Raw genomic sequence first — 19,445 nt, forward strand, 5'->3', positions numbered from 1 at the left:
CATGATACAGGTGTGTACCGATTTTTGTGCATGTACGTCAAACCGTATTGTGGGGCTTGAGGCACAAAGTTTTCTAGGGGTTTCCCACCAACTCTAAGAACATTTAGCTGTTTCGGGGCGACAGCAGAGCTGCCCTGAGCCCATCACCAGACGTGTCGTGGATGGAGGGAGGTGGACGAGGGAGCCGGCACTCCTGCTCCTCGCTATTCTGCGAGGAGCTCCTCCTGTTCTGTTTCGGCCATGTCGCCGTGTGTAGGTGTGTAGCGATTTTCGTGCATGTACGTCAAACCGTATCGTGGGGCTTGAGGCACAAAGTTTTCTAGGGGGCGCTGTTGAGCCATTTTGCCACGCCCATTAATGTAAACCATTAAATATCAAATTTTTCGCCAGGCCTGACTTGCATGCAAAATTTGGTGACTTTTTGGGCACGTTTAGGGGGGCAAAAAGGCCCTCCTTTCGTCAGAAGAAAAAAGAAAAAAGAAAAATTCCTACAGATACAATAGGGCCTTCGCACTGAAGGTGCTCGGGCCCTAATAATAATAATAATAAAGCTGATATTAATATTAAATGAACGGGCTCTTGCACTCATGGCCACTCCCCCCCAGGGTTCCCCCCACATTCTTAGGTCAATAATACTATAAAAATCATCATCATCATTATCATTAAAAGTTATGGCAGAAAGTAGGAACTATCAAATATGGACCTATCAGATGAAGGGGGGGGGTTTGACTGAGAAAAGTAATGCGCATCGTCGCAGGATGGAGACACACATTTTGATGTATAACACACCTGGGTGCACGTTACGGTTCGGGCGAAGAAACAGCCGAAGAAATGGCATAAAAATTGCGCCAAAATTACACGATTAATTGAAAATGGCCGACTTCCTGTTGGGTTTCGGCCATGGCGCCAAGAGACTTTTCTTTAAGTTGTGCCATGATACAGGTGTGTAGCGATTTTCGTGCATGTACGTCAAACCGTATTGTGGGGCTTGAGGCACAAAGTTTTCTAGGGGTTTCCCACCAACTCTAAGAACATTTAGCTGTTTCGGGGCGACAGCAGAGCTGCCCTGAGCCCATCACCAGACGTGTCGTGGATGGAGGGAGGTGGACGAGGGAGCCGGCACTCCTGCTCCTCGCTACAACCAACAACACACTCCGTGTCCCGTGTCCCGCCGACATCCATCCACCCCAATCAGGATCCTCCACACAGAGCTGTTTTGCCCTCGGGCCAAAGCTTAGCCTGTTAGGGCAAGGATGGACAGATGGAGCTGTCCTGGCTGGGCCGAGTCAGGCTGAGCCGGGCCAGCTGCCATCCCGCTGTCACCGTCGGGTCTTACCAGGCCCAACCAGGCCGCCCTGGCTCTGATTAACACACCATTCAGGCCAGCAGAGGAGCAGCAGGTACTCATTCATGTGCTGAGGAGACCGCATCCTCCAGGGCAGGGGTGGGCAACCCGCGGCTCTAGAGCCGCATGCGGCTCTTTAGCGCCGCCCTAGTGGCTCCTCGAGCTTTTTCAAAAATGTTTGACCTTTTTTTTCCTTTTTTTCTTCTTTTTTTGGTCTTTTTTTCCTTTTTTCTTCTTTTTTCCCCCTTTTTCTTCATTTTTTCCTTTTTTTTACCCTTTTCCTTTCCTTTTTAATCTCGACATTTCAACTTTTTTCTCAAAATTTTGACTTTCTTTCTCGACATTTCGACTTTTTTCTCGACATTTTGACTTTTTTCTTAAGATTGTACTTCAACATTAATCGTGACATTTCGATTTTTTTCCCGAAATCTTGACTTTTTTCTTGACATTTCGACTTTTTTCTTGACATTTCGACTTTTTTCTCAACATTTTGACTTTTTTCTCAAGATTGTACTTCAACATTAATCTTGACATTTTGACTTTTTTCTCGAAAATTTTGACTTTTTTCTCGAAATTGACTTTTTTCTCGACATTGCGACTTTTTTCTCGACATTTCGACTTTTTTCTCAAAGTGCATAATGAAAAAAAAATCTTCCCCCAGTTATAACTAATATAGAAACACGCAGCATGTGTTGTCTTCATTCTAAGGCTTATACAAGACTTTTCATTTTTTGCGGCTCCAGACATATTTGTTTTTTGTGTTTTTGGTCCAATATGGATCTAAAACATTTTGGGTTGTCGACCCCTGCTCCAGGGAGACCAGATCTTCCAGGGAGACCAGGGTTCAGCACCAGAAACCCCCGAGCTGGGGGAGTAGGAGGACTGGCTGCTGCTCAGGCTGTGGTGGACGTGTTTGGGTGGGACTTACCTGGTCTGCCAGAGAGGTGGACAGCATGCTCATGAGCTCCCGCTCTGCCGTCAGCCTCCACATCTGCTCCCAGCGGAGCTTCCGGAGCCGGTCCAGGAGCAGCAGGATGACCCCTGGACAACACAAAACACACACAAACAAAGGCATGAGAACCTGCCTGGCGCTGATCAAGTCCCATCATGCTGCTCTGGATCTCAGCCTCGTGTCTTATGAGATAAAGCTGCACTTAAACCTTTTTAAACGCTCGTTTTGACCTCAGAGACGGAAAACAGAACTGTGGTTTTGTCTTTTCTGTCTTTTGGCTGCTGATCGTCTTCAGTGGCAGAGACGTGCAGAATTAATCCTCATCCCGGAGCAGACGCACCATCCCTGAGACCCGCTGAGCTCCATCTGTTGCCACGGTGACGCAGCCAGCCAACGGCGGCCCAGCTCTCCTGCCAGGCTGCTGTTGTGTGGAAGTGAACATATGCTGCCCTGTCCCTGCCAGTCAAAACCGCAGAACGACGTTAAAGAGCAGAGCGTGGCGTGTTCAGGTGAGAGGCCCCCAGAGCTGCTGCAGCGTTGGACGTCCCTGCTGGATTGGATGGAGGAAGCTTTAAGAGCAGGAGAACGTACAGACGTACAAGCTGTAATGGATCCAATGGATTCCACTACCAGCTGCAGGGAGGAGTCCTGACATCAATCCTCAGTTCTCTCTGAAGACGACCCCCTGGTTTCTGCTCAAATGGCTCATGTTGCTGAAAAGAGGGAACATTGTGACACGCTCAGTGAAGCCTGGAAGTCCTCACGTGCAGCTCCTGGGTTTCTTCTGCTCCTCTGAGCCTGAGTCCTGGACATTTGCCACCCATCAATAATCGTTCTCACTGTGGAACATTAAACAGTTGGGAATCGTTTTCATAACCCTTTCCAGCTGATCTTCTACGATCACCGCTGATGTCTTTCCCTCTTGGCATTCTTAATGCGATGGAAGCACCTGAAGCCGATGGATGCGGCGTGGATGCAGCTGAAGGTGATAGAGGCAGCGTGGAGGTGGCTGTAGACGATGGAGGCAGCGTGGAGGTGGCTGCAGACCTGAGCTCCTCAGAGCTCCTCTGGAGAAGGTTTGAATCTTTACATCCATCACCCTGCACCAGCAGCACATCCAAAAACTCACCGGTGTTGAAGCCTCTGCCCAGAGCTGGCCAGGGTCGATGGTTCTTCCACAGGTTCCCCAGGTACCAGTCACTCTGGTTCTCCACCAGACCCAGAACCTGTGGACCTGAAAACAGACGACAACAACATGAAACTACCTTAAATCCAAGTCTATCTGACTCCAACCTCCACCTTTCAGTGTACAGATGGATGGATGGATGGATGGATGGATGGATGGATGGATGGATGGATGGATGGATGGATGGATGGATGGATGGATGGATGTGTGTGTCATAACCTGCACTCTGCTTCCCCAGTCATTCATTGACTCTGCTATGCCCACACTCCACACTCTTCAATCTGGACTGATCACACACACCTGTTACTCTCCTGCACACACCTGCCACTCAATAACTGCCACTATTTCATCCACTGTTCCACTCACTCTCATTGCCAGATTGTTCTTAGCCATCTTGATGCAAGACTCTCCAGCGTTCTCCATTCTGACTTCCCATTGCAGACCCTGCCTGTTTTTGGACTCTGCCTCTACCGCAGTCAACTCCGGAGGTTCCTTGGGTTTGCCAACTTCTACCGGAGATTCATCCGAGGATACAGCACCTTGGCGGCTCCTCTCACCGCCCTCACGTCAACCAAGGTCTCGTTCCGGTGGCCACCAGCAGCCGAGGCAGCCTTCAACTCCCCTCAAGACCAGCTTCACCTCAGCACCCATCCTCCAAACTTGCCGTACTCTGACCGTCAATTTTGGTAGAGGTCGGCGCCTCTGAAGTGGGGGTGGGGGCAGTCCTCTCACAATGATCAGCCTCCGACCAGAAGCTTCATCCATGCGCCTTCTTCTCGCGCTGCCTCACCCCCACAGAAACAAATTATGACATTGGGAACCGGGAACTCTTAGCAGTCAAGTTAGCATTGGAGGAGTGGATACTGGCTGCAGGGCACGGAACAGCCTTGCCTGGTCCGTACAGACCACAAGAACCTTGAGTACATCTGCACTGCCAAACGTCTCAACTCCCGTCAGGCCCTATTTCTCACCAGGTTCAACTTTACTCTCTCCTGCCTGTCACCCTGGCATTCACCCTGGCTGCAAAGAATTCATCCAGCGGTGGTTCTGGTGGGCCACGCTGGATGAGGACACTCAAGGTTATGTCAACGCCTGCCCGACCTGCAATCAACACAAGCCTTCCCATCAAGCCCCTGCCGGCCTTCTGCAAGCCTTGCCTATGCCTCATCGCCCGTGCTCCCACATCTCTCTGGACTTTGTTACCGGTCTGCCGCTCTCAGACCACAGCACCACCATCCTGACAGTGGTTCAGCAAAATGGCACATTTTATCCCTCTCCACAAACTGCATTCGGCCAAAGAAACTGCGAGGGTCATGCTCCAAAACGTGTTCCGGCTCCATGGTCTCCCAGTGGAGGTGGTACTTGATCAAGGTCCCCCAGTTCACGTCAGTCTTTTTGCCAGCTATTCGGGGGCCCAAGTCAGTCCGGATTCCACCCCCAGACCAACGGCCAAACGAAGAGGAAAAGCCAGGAGATGGAGACAGCCCTGAGGTGCCTGGTGTCCCGTAACCCCTCCTCCTGGTCCCAACAACTTTTGTGGGTTGAATATGCCCACAACACCCTGACCAGCTCTGCCACTGGGCTCTCCCCATTTCAGTGCGCCTATATGTTCCAGCCTCCACTTTTCATGGACCAGGAGGAGGAGGTGTCCTCCCATCAGTGCAAAACTTTATCCGCCGCTGCCGCTGAACCTAGGCACGGACGAGAGCATCCCTTCTACAATCGGCCAGCCGTAGTGCCAACAGACGTCGCACCCGAGATCCTGCATACCAGGTGGGCCAAAAGGTATGGTTCTCCACCCAAGACCTGCCTCTGCGGGTGGAGTCCAAAAAACTGGCACCCAGGTTCATCGGCCCATTTGAAATCGAGAGAGTCATCAACCCAGTGGCGATGAGACTAAAACTCCCCCGGTCCATGAAGGTTCACCTCACGTTCCATGTCTCCAAGTTTAAGCCCGTCCGAGAGAGCCCATTGATGCCAGCTACCCCTTCTCCACCTCTGCCGTGCCTAGTCGATGGGGCCTCGTCTACACAGTCCACCGTCTGCTGCAGTCTCAACGCTTTTTATCGGCGGCACCTGGACCAACCACTAGGCACCAAGGCGTTCCCTTCCAAGTCTCACCGAGCCACCCAGCCCTCCCTGGGAAGGAGGGCCCAACCAGAGAAGGACTCATCTTCAGAGGAGGACTCATTTTCGGCGGAGGAGGACTCGTCTCCCAGGAAGAGCCGTTCCAAGTGCCGGGGAGGGCCGCCCTCCGGCGAGTATGATCCTGCTTCTACGCCCTCCCCATCGGGCTCCGATGTGGAGGGGAGGAGGACGTCCACCCTCCGACCCCCACCCTTCACCCTTCTGAAACCATGGAGTGGGAGGGCATTTTGGAGGAGTTCTAGAATGCTTCTCATAGCAGAACTAGACTTCAAATGTTTGTATTTAATCAATCAAAGGAGAGGAAACACACAGGTAGAGGATTTAAAGTAACAGATCTGAGAAGACTAAACCCCTCCAAAGAGTTGAAAACAGGTCAAAGGAGACAGAAAGCTGTCTGTAGCAGTGGCTGCTGAAGGTTCCTGCACACGATCAGGGCTCATGCTGAAGCCACGAATGAAGATCACAAGGCTATCATGACATCAGCTAAAGCAGGATTGGAACAGAGTTGTTAATGTTCATTTCAGACAGGGACGGATGTCGGATGAGATCAGCAGACCGTCCCACTGTTGAGCCACAACAAACATAAAGCACTTTTATGTGCCGGTTGATGACAAACTTCAACTGCCCACTTGAAATCACCCACCGCAGCAAAGACGGGGTGTAAAACTCACACGGACAAAAGCTCACATGGACGACAAGTCTTTGAGCCGGGCCCACAGAAGCAATGAGGACAAAAGACAAATGGCAAATGACAAATAAAGCTGGTGTCAAGATGATGGAGGGATGAAAGTGGAGGAGAGGTATACAGGCTCAGGGCAGGGTGTTATGAGAGCGAGATAAAGGTGGAGGTGACGGGTTTCAGAGTGTAGACGGCAGCCTGGAGACGAGGCCCGGTGGAAGGCAAGGCAAGTTTATTTGTATAGCACAATTCAACACAAGCTTTACATCAACATTAAAAGCGGGAAGACACAATTAAACAGTAAATGTAGAATTACGTTTCTATACGGTCAAAACGTACAAAGACCGGGTCAAATACAGTATTACAAAAGTAATCTGTAACAATTCATAGGGTGAATTAAACCAATTTGAGAATTCTATGCCACAATGCCTGTTTCCAGGTCTTATTTCACACAGCTGAGGAGAATTACATTTCTATACGGTCAAAACGTACAAAGACCGGGTCAAATACAGTATTACAAAAGTAATCTGTGCAGATTCGTGCGGTGAATCAGACCAATTTGACAATTAAAGTCACAATGCCTGCATTCAGGGCTTATCCATAACTTTGCGCGGTTTTCAAAAAGTATTTAATTCAAGAGTATGCTTGAACAAATAAAATGAAATAAAATGAGGAAAAGAGGTAAAATAATAAAAAGCACAAGTTGTTAAAAAGTAAGGGCAGTAGAGTACAGCAGGTAAGTATTTAATTCAAGAGTACGCTTGAGAAAACAGTAATGTTTTTTGGCCTGATTTAAAGGATCTACAGTTGGAGCAGACCTCAGGTCTACAGGAAGTTTGTTCCACCGGTGAGGAGCAGAATAACTGAACGCTGCCCCACCTTGCTTGGTTCTGGTTCTGGAACCACAACAAACCAGATCCAGATGAACCTCAGGGGTCTGGGAGCTTCATAGGAACTAACAGATCCAGATGAATCTCAGGGGTCTGGGAGCTTCATAGGAACTAACAGATCCAGATGAATCTCAGGGGTCTGGGAGCTTCATAGGAACTAACAGATCAACCATGTATTTTGGTCCAAGACCATTCAGGTCTTTGTAGAAGGATAAGGGCAAGCTAAAGACTCAGCTCTTTAAGGAGCACTTCAGCATCTAGTAAGATGCGTGCACTTATGACAAGATGGTGTCTTCTTAGACGTAGCTTTCTTATTTTAAGAAAAAAACAAAAAAGTTGTACCATATTTTCTGGACTATAAGCCTCATCTGCAAATAAGCTGCATCCGATCTATTTAAAAAAAAGATATGCAAGCCGCAGATATTTATGTTGTTAGATTAGATATTTACTACATGTACAGAATGATTTTGACTGTAAATGATGTACATGTTTGTACCTAAATAGATTCTTTCTTAACAGTGTCTTTTAACACGGCAGCAACTTTGCTGATTAAAACGGGACAGAACCAAGAGAAAATAACCGGTATTTATTCATCTATTTATCTGTTTGAAATCTGCTTCTACTTCTATCTGCTAAAGAAGAAGTAGCGTATTCTTCTTAGCATTTATTTTGTCTTAGTTTTGATTCTAATTCCGGTTAGAGCACCCCGAGCAGTGGAAGAAAAATCCACGGAATAGCTGCACCTTTGTATAAGCTGCATGGTTGAAAACCTATGAAAAAAGTAGCGGCTTATAGTCCAGAAAATACTGTATATATTATATATTCTAGCACTGGCATGGAAGCAACTGTGTCCAACTGGACTCTCAGCAGTCTGACCAGCACTGATCCAGCTGGACCTCCTGTGTGATTTTCTGCTTGTGTTGTTCTCTCAGATGTAAGTCGCTTTGGATAAAAGCGTCTGCTAAATCACAGTAGTAGTGGTAGTAGTAGGATGGCGGCTTTAATGAAGGCTCTGAGCAAGATTAATGAGTGCTGATTGGTGCAGCAGCACAGAGCAGACAGCTCCTTCACACAGGGTGGAGGACAAAGCAGCCGGCTGACAAGTCAAGGCTCAGCTCTGTCTTTTATCTGGACTGGATCAGCACTCTGAGCTCACAATGGTTGATTAAGGTTGACAGCCACAGAGCAAAAATTAATTACACTTTAATCATGCTGGAATTCATTTAGGAAGAACAGAACCACTGAAGTAACACAGGACCAGTAATGAATCACCAGACCGTACCAGTCAGCGATCAGTCGGCACCATCATGGGCAGAAAACAAACCAACAGGATGTCTATAGAGCTCTGACCAATGGGGAAGCATCCGCCCACGGTGGGATGGTTGTCACAAAATGATTCAATCAAAAAAAAAGACGACTTCAAAACCTTTTTCACCTCAATCAAAAAAAAAAAAAAAAAATCACTTCAAATCGAAAAAAAATATTTTATATAAGAAAGTGTTCAAATACAATTTTTTGTGTCTCAAATATTTTTTTTGCATTCACTTTTTTCTTTTTCTTTTCATTTTTTTGATTGAAAATATTTTTTTGAAGCAACTTCTTTTTTGATTAAATGATAAAAAACAAATGTCCTACCCATAATATGGCCCAAACACAAAACAACACTACTTCAATCAAAAAAGTTGCTTCAAACTAAGAAAATTCACTTCTATCAAGCAAAACATTTCCAATCAAAGAAAAACAGTGCTCAAATGCATTTTTTTGAGTCTCAAATATTTTTTTGCATTCAAAGTATCGGGACATACCTAGTTATTAATGTTTTTTAATATATATTAAATCATTTTATATATCGTTGCATTTAACGTCACTTCCAGCCGGCAGCCGGAAGTGATGAAGTAAGTGAAACTAACATGGTTTACATGTTTGAATTGTGACATTTTATATCTGTTCATGTTGCATTAAGCTGCTGCTATTCATTTCATGCCATTCAGAATGTTGCACTAAGGTTAAGCCAAAAAGTATTTAAATTTTCTTGTGTTTGTGAGTTTGACTGGATGTCATTCAACTACCTCTTTTGAAGTTAAATGTATTTATTTTTGTTATTGCACTATTCTGCACTTTTTGTTTTAGTTTACAATTTCATGTTTTTACATTTTGTGGCACCAGAGCTGATAAGCTTTGCTGAAATAAATGTCCATGTTGTTCTCCAATTAGGGCTGGGCGATTTTGGACAAAAATAAAATCCAGATTTTTTTCTCTGAAAACCAGATTTTCGATTTCGATTTTTTTAGTAAAACTACAAAAGACAATGGAATAAATTGTTTCAAATATTTTATCTTTATTTTTAAAGAAAAATAGCAAACAAATGTCCCTATTGTGAATGAAGTGCAATTGAAAGATACTGTAAATCCTCCTTGAGTTTAGTAAAGTGACATTTACAATTTTCTTGACCAAACAAAGATGACTAGACGAGCTCTGTCTGTAATGCAGCCAGCTGCAAAAAAGGAAAATACATTTTCAGATTTTCCTTTTTTTAACATTGTCTTGATTAATAAATCCGATTTAGATTTAAAATCGATTAATCGCACAGCCCTATCTCCAATGGACAATAAAAGAAACTTAATTTGAGTTTTAGTCCTCTTTTCTTTTTTTTTTTTAATTCATTGCCAAAATGTATCTGATCGGGAAAAAGTATCGGAAATGTATCGGGAGCCAAAAAAAGTGATCAGATCGGGAAAAATCAGGATCGGCAGATGCTCAAACTCAAGTGATCGGGAGTTAAAAAATCCTGACCGGGACAACCCTAGTTTATACCTAATATGAACCAAGTGGTGCCACGAAAAAAAAAAAAAAAATCTCACGGGGCAGCGGGGCCTATGGCCCGGGCCCCATTGGGCCCCCCCTGAAGCCCCGCCCCTGCCTCCTCGTCCGTCTGACGGCAACATGTAAATGAGATGCAGCTGCAGGACAAGCAGAGCTTGATTCCCCGGGTTTCCCTCCAACGCATCTCACTTTTATTGATCTTTCAAACCTCATTCTCAAGAGTTTACATTCCAGATCAGTGACTTCATAACGAAACTCTGACAGGAAAATCTTTGAATATCTTTGAAATAAGGAAAAACAGACGTGCACCCGACCGCGAAGCCTTCTCCAGTAACCTCTCCCAGAGTCAGGTATCGGTTTCTGAGTCAGAGTGCTGCAACAGGCGACAAAAACAGACCGAGCTCGATCAATACGGCTCCGTTCCCATCCCAACGTATCCCAGCCCTCGCCTGAGGACGGTACCTGAAAGAAAACATCCTGTCAATACTCCGTCCCACTCAGACGCGTATCCTCCAGACTCAAACAAGGCAGCACATTCATGCACATCGCCCTGGTTACGGGATATTGATCCGTCATTCAGAAACATGCGAGTGCTGAGGATTAAAGCTGCCATTCAGAGGCTGCACACAAACCAACGATGTGAGGCGAGTTTAGACGAGACGGCCCCTCGGAAACATCAACACGTTTCCTCTTCTCTGTCCTAAGTCACATGACATTTCAAACAATGAAGAAAAGTGTTCACAGAGAAGCAACATCAACTCTTCAGGCTTAAGTGAGAAGAATGCATGGGTCCGGATCCACACCTGTAGCTCTTCAACACACCACCAATTCAATTCAATTTTATTTATACAGCAGGTCTATTTCTGATAAAACTATATTCATGTTATAATTTACACAAAACCTAGTGCAACATGGACGTGAACTGATGACACTGGCCCTGAGCTGTTTCCGTAGAGATGATGGAACCAACGGTTTCAACATTAGGCCTGTGCTGAAAAAAATCAATTCTCGATTCTAAATTGATTCTCATACTAATTACTATTAATTATTAATAAAATTGATTAATATGTCTAAAGATCAATTTAAAAAAATTGTTTTTTTCTTCATTACAACTTTTGGTATTTTTTTGTTCATCCCCAAAAAAGGAATGTTTTGTTGGACACGAGAATAACTGGTGCCATGTTTTTGCCTTTAAATATGTTAAAAGGTATGAAAACATTAAAGTTTTTAGTTCTAATTGCATAAATTGTCTATATTTCATTACTTTATATGCTGTCTTGGGGTTACATTTGCATAAAATGCTAAAAACCAAATTCACAAAAATTAAAAACCGAAATAGACCGAAAATGGAAAAAATTAAAACGGAATGTGGGAAAAAATAAAACCGATTTCATTCGTCTCTGTTTCCTCCCTGGATCTGTTTGATAATTCTGACACGCGATGTTTCTGTTTCAGTTCTATCAGCATTCTGGGAGCTGATTGGTCCTTACAGCATCATTAGCTGCAATACTTGCTGTTGAATCTCAATATAATACTAGTATTATTATGTTGCAGAACTACAGTCATATCATTCATGCAACAGCTGAAAAAACTGTTTTAATAACACTAACCCAAATCAATATCGGAATCGAATCGGATCAAATCAAAACTTGATAATCGATTCTGAATGTTAAGAATCGGAATCGAATCTTGACATTTGAATTGATCCCCAGCCCTATTCAACAACAACATCTCCATCTCCTCCGGCATGCAACCTCCCCCCTCGGCATCCCCTCACCTCTGCTAGAGCTAACAAGAAACATGAGCTCTCTTTTCCCCAACCACTGAAATTTACTGAAATATAGACAATATATGCAATTATAACTGAAAACTTTAATGTTTTCATACCTTTTAAACATATTTAAAGGCAAAAACATGGCACCAGTTATTCTTGTGTCCACCAAACCATTCCTTTTTTGGGCATAAACACAAAAATACCAAAAGTTGTAATGGAATGAAAAAAAAAAAAAAAATAGATCTTTAGACATACGAATCGATTTTTAGGAATTAATATGAGAATCGATTGAGAATCGGAAAATCGATTTATTCAACACAGGCCTAGTTATAACAGTTATAGAGCCGTTCTACAGCAGGAATAGAGCTGTTATAGAGCAGCTATAAAGTCAGAGGACTGGGACTGAAGCCTGATAAACTGAGGAAGCAGTGTTGCTGGGTGACAACGGCAGGAAGCTGCAGCGGCGAATGAATGACCTCGGCTGGAAACATCCACACAGACTGAAGCAGAGCAGCGTCTTTGACTGGCAGTGGGAGGCATCGGTGCATCACTGCAGCACCCTGAACAAACAGCTCTGCTTAATGACTTACAACACAGAGCTGTAAATCCATCTACACGGACCGGGAGGAGAACGCAACGAAGGCAGAAACTAGGGTGGAAAGAACAAACGCAAAAATGGTTTATTTGGAGTAATCTGTTGGGATTTTAATGATCTGCAGCGATGCTGAACAAAACACTCCAGCAAATGTGATACTAATAGAGCTCAACTGTGTTTGCTTTCATTGGAAAACGGCCTGGCTTTCATTGAAGCTCCGCTCTATTCTCAAAACCATCAGTTCAGGAGGGTTGATCAAACATCCGGCCCACAAGTCAACCATGCCTTGGTTCAATTGAGCAATCATTCATTTCATTACAAGCACCATACAACATATATTAAGAATATATGTATTGGCAGCAAGTATTGCAGCTAATGATGCTGTAAGGACCAATCACGACCCAGAATGCTGAACTGCTTTCAGAAACAGAATGGGGCAGAATTACCAAACAGATCCAGGGCAGCAAACAAGATGAAATCTTTTTTATTTTTTCCATTTTCTGTCTATTTCGGTTCTACATTTTTGAGAATTTGGTTTTTAGCATTTCATGCAAATGTAACCCCAAGACAGTATATAAAGTAATGAAATATAGACAATAGGGGTGTAACGGTATTTGTATTCGTCCCGTCCCGTCACGGTACGGGCGTCACGGTTCGGTGCACGCAGTCATACGGCGAATACGTCTGACTGAGTTAAAAAAAAAAAAAATCTATCATCGTTTTTTTTCCCCCCTTATAAATATCAACAGTCACGTTCCATTACAGACCTAAATGTGTGCTAGTCTGTGCATATCAATAAATATATGTGCAATTCATATATCATCATAAATTGTAGGCTATAATAACGATAAAATGTTCTAATTCTTAATTTACAACTGTCCTGAACGCATCAGGGCCGTGAGCCAGCGCGGATTGGCTGTAAAGCCTGATTTATGGTTCTGCGTTAAATCGACGCAGAGCATACGCCGTAGGGTACCGAGCAGTCTACGACGAGGTTATGCGGCGACGCGCAACCTTCGCCGTAGGCGCTGCGTCGGTACCATAAATCAGCCTTAACAGTCACAGTGAAGGAGATTAGCGCTAAAGTTTAAAAGAGGACTAAATTTGTACAAAGTTTTGAATGTTACCCAGTTTTCCACGTTACCTGGATTATTTTGGGTTATGGAAGAGTCAACTACCATTGGTGAGTCAGGGTAACCTTCATAAATAATTTCTTTATCAGAATGTTGTGTATTCTTGACCACCTGCCTATTTTAATGAGCTTTGTGTTGTTGTCAACTAGACCGCCGAGTCTATTCTCTGTTATAGAGCTCAGAAATTATGTTATAGACCGCTGTGTCTATATCTATCTAAATAGATTGTGTAATTTTAGACCAGTTAGGTTTTTTTTTTGTATTTAAGCTGAATCCAAGATGGAACTGAGTCAGTCCGTGACTATCTGAGTTTTCAGCGGCGTGTGATTGACAGCTGTCAGGCCTGTGTGTGTGTGTGTGTGTGTGTGTGTGTGTGTGTGTGTGTGTGTGTGTGTGTGTGTGTGCGCGTGCGTGCGTGCGTGCGTGTGTGTTCTTCTGAACAAGTTTGTGACTTTACTCTGCTTTCTGCAGCATAGGCCTATAGGCTTGGCTCAATAAAGGTGAGAATAAATGTAGTTTGATGGTAGGATGATGTTGTTGAACGTTAAAATGACTATCATAAAGGGCCCATGGAGAATGCTCCGCCCCCAGACGGCTCTGCCCATATGCAGCAGTAGAGGAGCCCGGGTTCAAGTATTTATTAAAAGTGCTGGAGCCTCGTTACAATGTCCCATCAAATGCTATGATCAAAATAAAGGAAGAAAAAACTCGTCTTATACATTTGGGACTTTTTGTATTTTTTTTCCCGTTGTACCGAACCCGTACCGAACCCGTACCGAACCATGACCCCTAAACCGAGGTACGTACCGAACCGTGACTTGTGTGTACCGTGACACCCCTAATAGACAATTTATGCAATTATAACTGAAAACTTTAATGTTTTCATACTTTTAAACATATTTAAAGGCAAAAACATGGCACCAGTTATTTTTGCGTCCAACAAAACATTCCTTTTTTCGGCATGAACAAAAAAATACTAAATGTCCCCATGCCAATGGTTTCAGATCAAATTTCTCAACAACCACAGCTCTGCTAAAATCTACAAATGATATATTTACAGCTTCTGAAAATGGTGAACTCACTGGTGCAATATTTCTGGATCTCACTAAAGCTTTTGATATTGTTGATCACTACCTTCTACTGGACAAACTTTACTCAATTGGCATCTCTAGAAACTCTCTTCTTTGGTTCAACTCTTATCTCCATAACAGACGTCAGTGTGTCAGCCTTAATGGAATCCAATCCAAATATACAATTGTTGAAAGGAGTACCACAAGGCTCATCCCTTGGACCACTCCTTTTCTCCATTTTTATTAATGACCTCCCAAAAACCTGCTCCAACTGTCAAATACATTTATACGCAGAAGACACAGTAATACATATATCAGGTAATAACACATCAATAATTCAGAGATCGTTACAAAGTGAATTTTCTACTGTTCAGAATTGGCTAGCATCTAATAAACTTTTGTTAAACTAAAAGAAATCATGTTCAATGTTGTTTGGTACCAGATTAGGCCTTGGAAATAACCCAGATCTCAATATTCTTTTTAATGATGGCTCACCCCTTGAGCAGGTCACCACATTCAAACACCTCGGCCTCTGGATCGACCCATTACTTACCTTCAAATATCATATTGAGTCCATCACAACTAAGTTACATCGCAACCTAGGCATCCTTTACCGTTCAATAAACTGTTTTACTCTACCAACAAGGAATATAATTGTCACACAACTATTATTACCCATTTTTGATTATGCTGATGTTGTCTACCAGAACACTTATGAATCACATCTTCAACTGCTCAATGTCATTTAAAACAGTCTCTGTAGATTTGTGTTAAGGTGCCCATACCGAACTCACCACTGCTCCATGTATCAGTCATTAAACTGAACTCACCACTGCTCCATGTATCATTCATTAAACTGAACTCACCACTGCTCCATGTATCAGTCATTAAACTGAACTCACCACTACTCCATGTATCAGTCATTAAACTGAACTCACCACTGCTCCATGTATCAGTCATTAAACTGAACTCACCACTACTCCATGTATCAATCATTAAACTGGTTTAATCAGCTCAAGAAGACAACACCACTGGCTCCAACTCATATTCAAATGTGTCCACTTTAGTTATCCATCATACTTAAAACAATATCTGATTCCATATACATCCTCATATTCTCTCAGAAACACTCAGCAACCCTTCTTTTACCTTCCTTTAACCTTTAAAGAAATTGGCAGACTACTTTTAAGTTTAAAGCCCCATCAGACTGGAACAACTTACCCATCAATATAAGAAAACTTAATTCATTACACCTCTTTAAAAACTCACTATATTCCAACCTCAACAAACCATGTAGTTGCCTCTAGTGGTATTGCCTTCTCATTTCATTTTTATTTATTTATTTTATATATAATGTATATATTGTATCATAATGATGATGACAATGACTTATTATCAATATTGTGGTTCTTGTTGTTATTACTGTGTTATATGCAGTGTTTACTTGTGTTCTTAGGGTGTGGTAGGTCTTGGGGACTGGTGTGTGGGCGGGTTTGTGTGTGAGAGCTTTATGTATTATGTATGTTGCATGTGACTGTTTTGTACTGTGTTGTACGGTATTTTCCGCACTATAAGGTGCACCGTATTATAAGGCGCACCTTCAATAAATGGACTCCTTTAAAACACTTTCATATATAAGGCGCACTACATTATAAGGCGCACTAAATATCTGGTAAAATACCGTACTATAGTGGCTGGGGTTGAGTTACGTATCTACCTGATGGAGCTGCGCTACAGGAAATGATACAAAATCCTACAGCAAAGGCAAAAAAGAAAAAGACAAGAAGAAAAGTACCGTATGTCAAACTTTATTAACAAAATAAAAACCAGCTTTGATCCGTCTCGTCAAAGTCTCCATTATGTGAGTCAGCGTCACTGCTGTTGTCTTGAACGTCTGTGACGATTCCTGATGTTTTTAGCGCCGTTACTTCGGCGACACCAACTACATTACCCACAATCCCCCTGACTACAGTAACAGAAATTACCGTAATGATCATATATAAGACGCACTGCCGGTTTTTGAGAAAATTAAAGGCTTTTAGGTGCGCCTTATAGTGCGGAAAATACGGTATGTTGGACCCCCTCGAAAACGAGATGATTCATCTCAAGGGGCTATCCATTGATAAATCTACCTTTTTACATACAACCACATACAACCACGCTCATGACACAAACCGATGTTCTGTAGTTGATGAGATGTAGCCATGTCATGTCCAAACACATGTTCTATGTGTTTGGAAAAACAAACCAGTTCTTACATCTTTTCAAACTTAAACCTCTAAACTGACTCCAGAATTCATCCAGATCCAGATCCAGATCCAGAACCAGAACCAGAACCAGAACCAGATCCAGACAGACACGTTAAAGCACGGGCCTACCCGCCACGGTCCAGTCTGAGCCCCGGGAGACGTCTTACCTCTGAACTTGTGGAAGACGGCCCAGAGCTCGGCGATGTCGGTGGCGAACGTGATGTCCGTGTCCAGCACGATGACCCTCTGCAGGTCCGAGGGCAGCGTCTTGGTGAGCACCAGCTTCATCAGGCCGTAGATCCCAGAGTAGTGCTTGTTGGGGATCCACGACACCTCGGACTGAAACAGCACACAGGGCCGGGCTGCATTTTTAAAACTGTATTGTTTACAGTACAATAAAGATACTTTACAAAGCTGGTAAACTGTCAGAGGGGATAAAAGGACGTGTCGGGTCAGTGAGCGCTGCAGGCGGGTGAAGGGAGGGGGCGGAGGGCTCACCTTCAGCTCGTCGGCGTCGTAGAAGTCCACCCTGACGGCAGGAACCATCCAGGTGTGAAACAGCGACGACAGGATCTGCTGAGCGATGGAGTCGGTGATGAAATGGAAGTGGAGAGGGTTGCGCCTGCAGACACACAAACGGCAGAGGCCGGTTGAGCGTTTCCTTCACCGACAGCCTGCAGATCTTTATTACTGGATAAAAGCCGAGGCCTTTCTAAACACCGAGTTAAAAACACAGATATAAAAACACGGATATAAAAGGGCATAAAGCTGTGCAGCAGAAGATGACGTTTTCTTTCTTTTTTTTTCCCTTTTTTTTTTACTTTGTCTGCATATATATTAAAGGGATTGTGACATGAAAAACACATTTTTCTTGATTTTTTGTGTTTTGTTGGGTGTCTTGACATCAATTACACCCAAAAAACAACAAACTTTTAACATTCAGTGTATTGTGTGCTTTCTGGGATTTTCCGCATAACTGTGCAAAAACAGCTCATCTGGTTTGGTGGCGGATCGTTACGTAACGATCCGCTAAATCACCGCCCCCTCCACCCAGCTCCCTGCCTCCTCTCCTCTCCAGCGCACCATAAAGGCTGATTTATGGTTCCGCGTTACACCGACGCAGAGCCTACGGCATAAGGTTACGCGGCGACGCGCACCGTACGCTGAACCCTACGGCGTAGGCTCTGCGTCGATTTAACGCGGAACCATAAATGAGGCTTAACAAGGAGCTGTTTACAGCCTCTTCTGTTCTAATCACCGGAGGAAAACTGCTAAGAAGACCTGCGGCCACTGACTGGACTTAAGATAAGGGGACACTGCTGCTTGCATGCCTTTATTTTTATGATTGTTTGCTGTGGTTCGCCCTCCTGCTTTTCCGTGCATGCTTCGCCTGTCGCTCTCGGCTTAATGCCGCGTTCCATTTACCTCGGAAATCGGAACTGGGAACTGGGAATAGCAGCCATCTTTGAATGGTAACTCGGGGGTGGTGAAGCTTCTCCATGGATGTATTATATAACTGGATACCGGATCGAAAATGGCCGCCCATTCATTTCAATGGAGTTTGCTCACCCAGCGCATCCGCCGAAAAAATTTCTGACTTCCTGGTTTACTTCCTGGTACACGGGCCCATAGAGCATGCGCAGTTGAGTCACCTCCCATGATGCTCTGGGGCCTCCCATCATGCCCCGGGGCAATGTGAACGAGCGCTGCGCGCTCTGGACAAGCGCTGCGCGCTCATGAGTCCTTCAGACCGGTAATGATAGATGTACACAATGAAATTAGGGATTTATAGGGCAAATCAACCGATGCTGTTCTCAAAGTCATGGTTATAGACTATACATGGTTCATTTGTGTGTGTTTTTTAATTAAAGATAAAACGAGTCATTTTTATTTAAGATGAGACACCCCAGGTTAATAGGCTAAAATAGGATAAAAATGTAAATAGCAGGTATCACCATGAAACTTCCCAAGTTTATTACTTACATTAAGACAAATATTTTTTGTATTACAAGTTTTGTCAAGTATTATGTTTAAATATGTCAAATATTATGTTTAAATGTGGTTAATTTACTGCGTTACACAGAGGCTACGCCGTAGGCTCCGCGGCTCCGCGCACCCTACGGCGTAGGAGCCGCGGAGCCGCGGACTGCCCACTGCCCACTGCCCTGCGGGCACTGCCCGGCTTCGCAGTGCCCGCGGAGCTGCGGAGGTGCAGCTTCCCCGGGAGCACTGTCATAAAATAAGCTGAGGGTTAAGATGATGTTAAACACATGACATCTAAAACTCCACGGCACCGTCGCAACAACTACGACACATCTCTCTCCCTGCACGTTTGCTCAAACCTGATGGAGGTCAGTTTTATTGTGAGGTGGGGATCTCACGCCACAAGCTCATTTTGTTAATATTGACCCTCATTTAGTCCCGTGCAGGGCGCTGCCTCCAAATGAAAGAGCAACAGAAGAATACATATTTGAAGTGCGTTAGGTGTGTGTGTGCAGGAGGATCTCAGTGGAAACACCCACACCTGCGCCTCCGCGGAGCCGCGGATGATCTACAGGATCATTAGAATGCTTATGAATGTGGTCGAAAACGCAGATCTTC

General features: G+C 44.1%; 1 protein-coding gene across 1 annotated transcript in view; it reads right to left on the minus strand.

The window, feature by feature from the left end:
- Positions 1-19,445, minus strand: part of large1 (LARGE xylosyl- and glucuronyltransferase 1) — a 72,656-nt gene that overhangs the window by 27,173 nt on the left and 26,038 nt on the right. The window contains exons 5-8 of the mRNA XM_061714738.1: positions 17,343-17,466; positions 17,012-17,183; positions 3,427-3,531; positions 2,274-2,386 (exon numbers count right to left, since the gene is read on the minus strand). Of these exons, the coding sequence (XP_061570722.1) occupies positions 2,274-2,386; positions 3,427-3,531; positions 17,012-17,183; positions 17,343-17,466 (514 nt within the window). The remainder of the gene's footprint in view (positions 1-2,273; positions 2,387-3,426; positions 3,532-17,011; positions 17,184-17,342; positions 17,467-19,445) is intronic.

Source organism: Cololabis saira, chromosome 23 (genome assembly GCF_033807715.1).
Source record: "Cololabis saira isolate AMF1-May2022 chromosome 23, fColSai1.1, whole genome shotgun sequence".
NCBI lineage: Eukaryota > Metazoa > Chordata > Actinopteri > Beloniformes > Belonidae > Cololabis > Cololabis saira.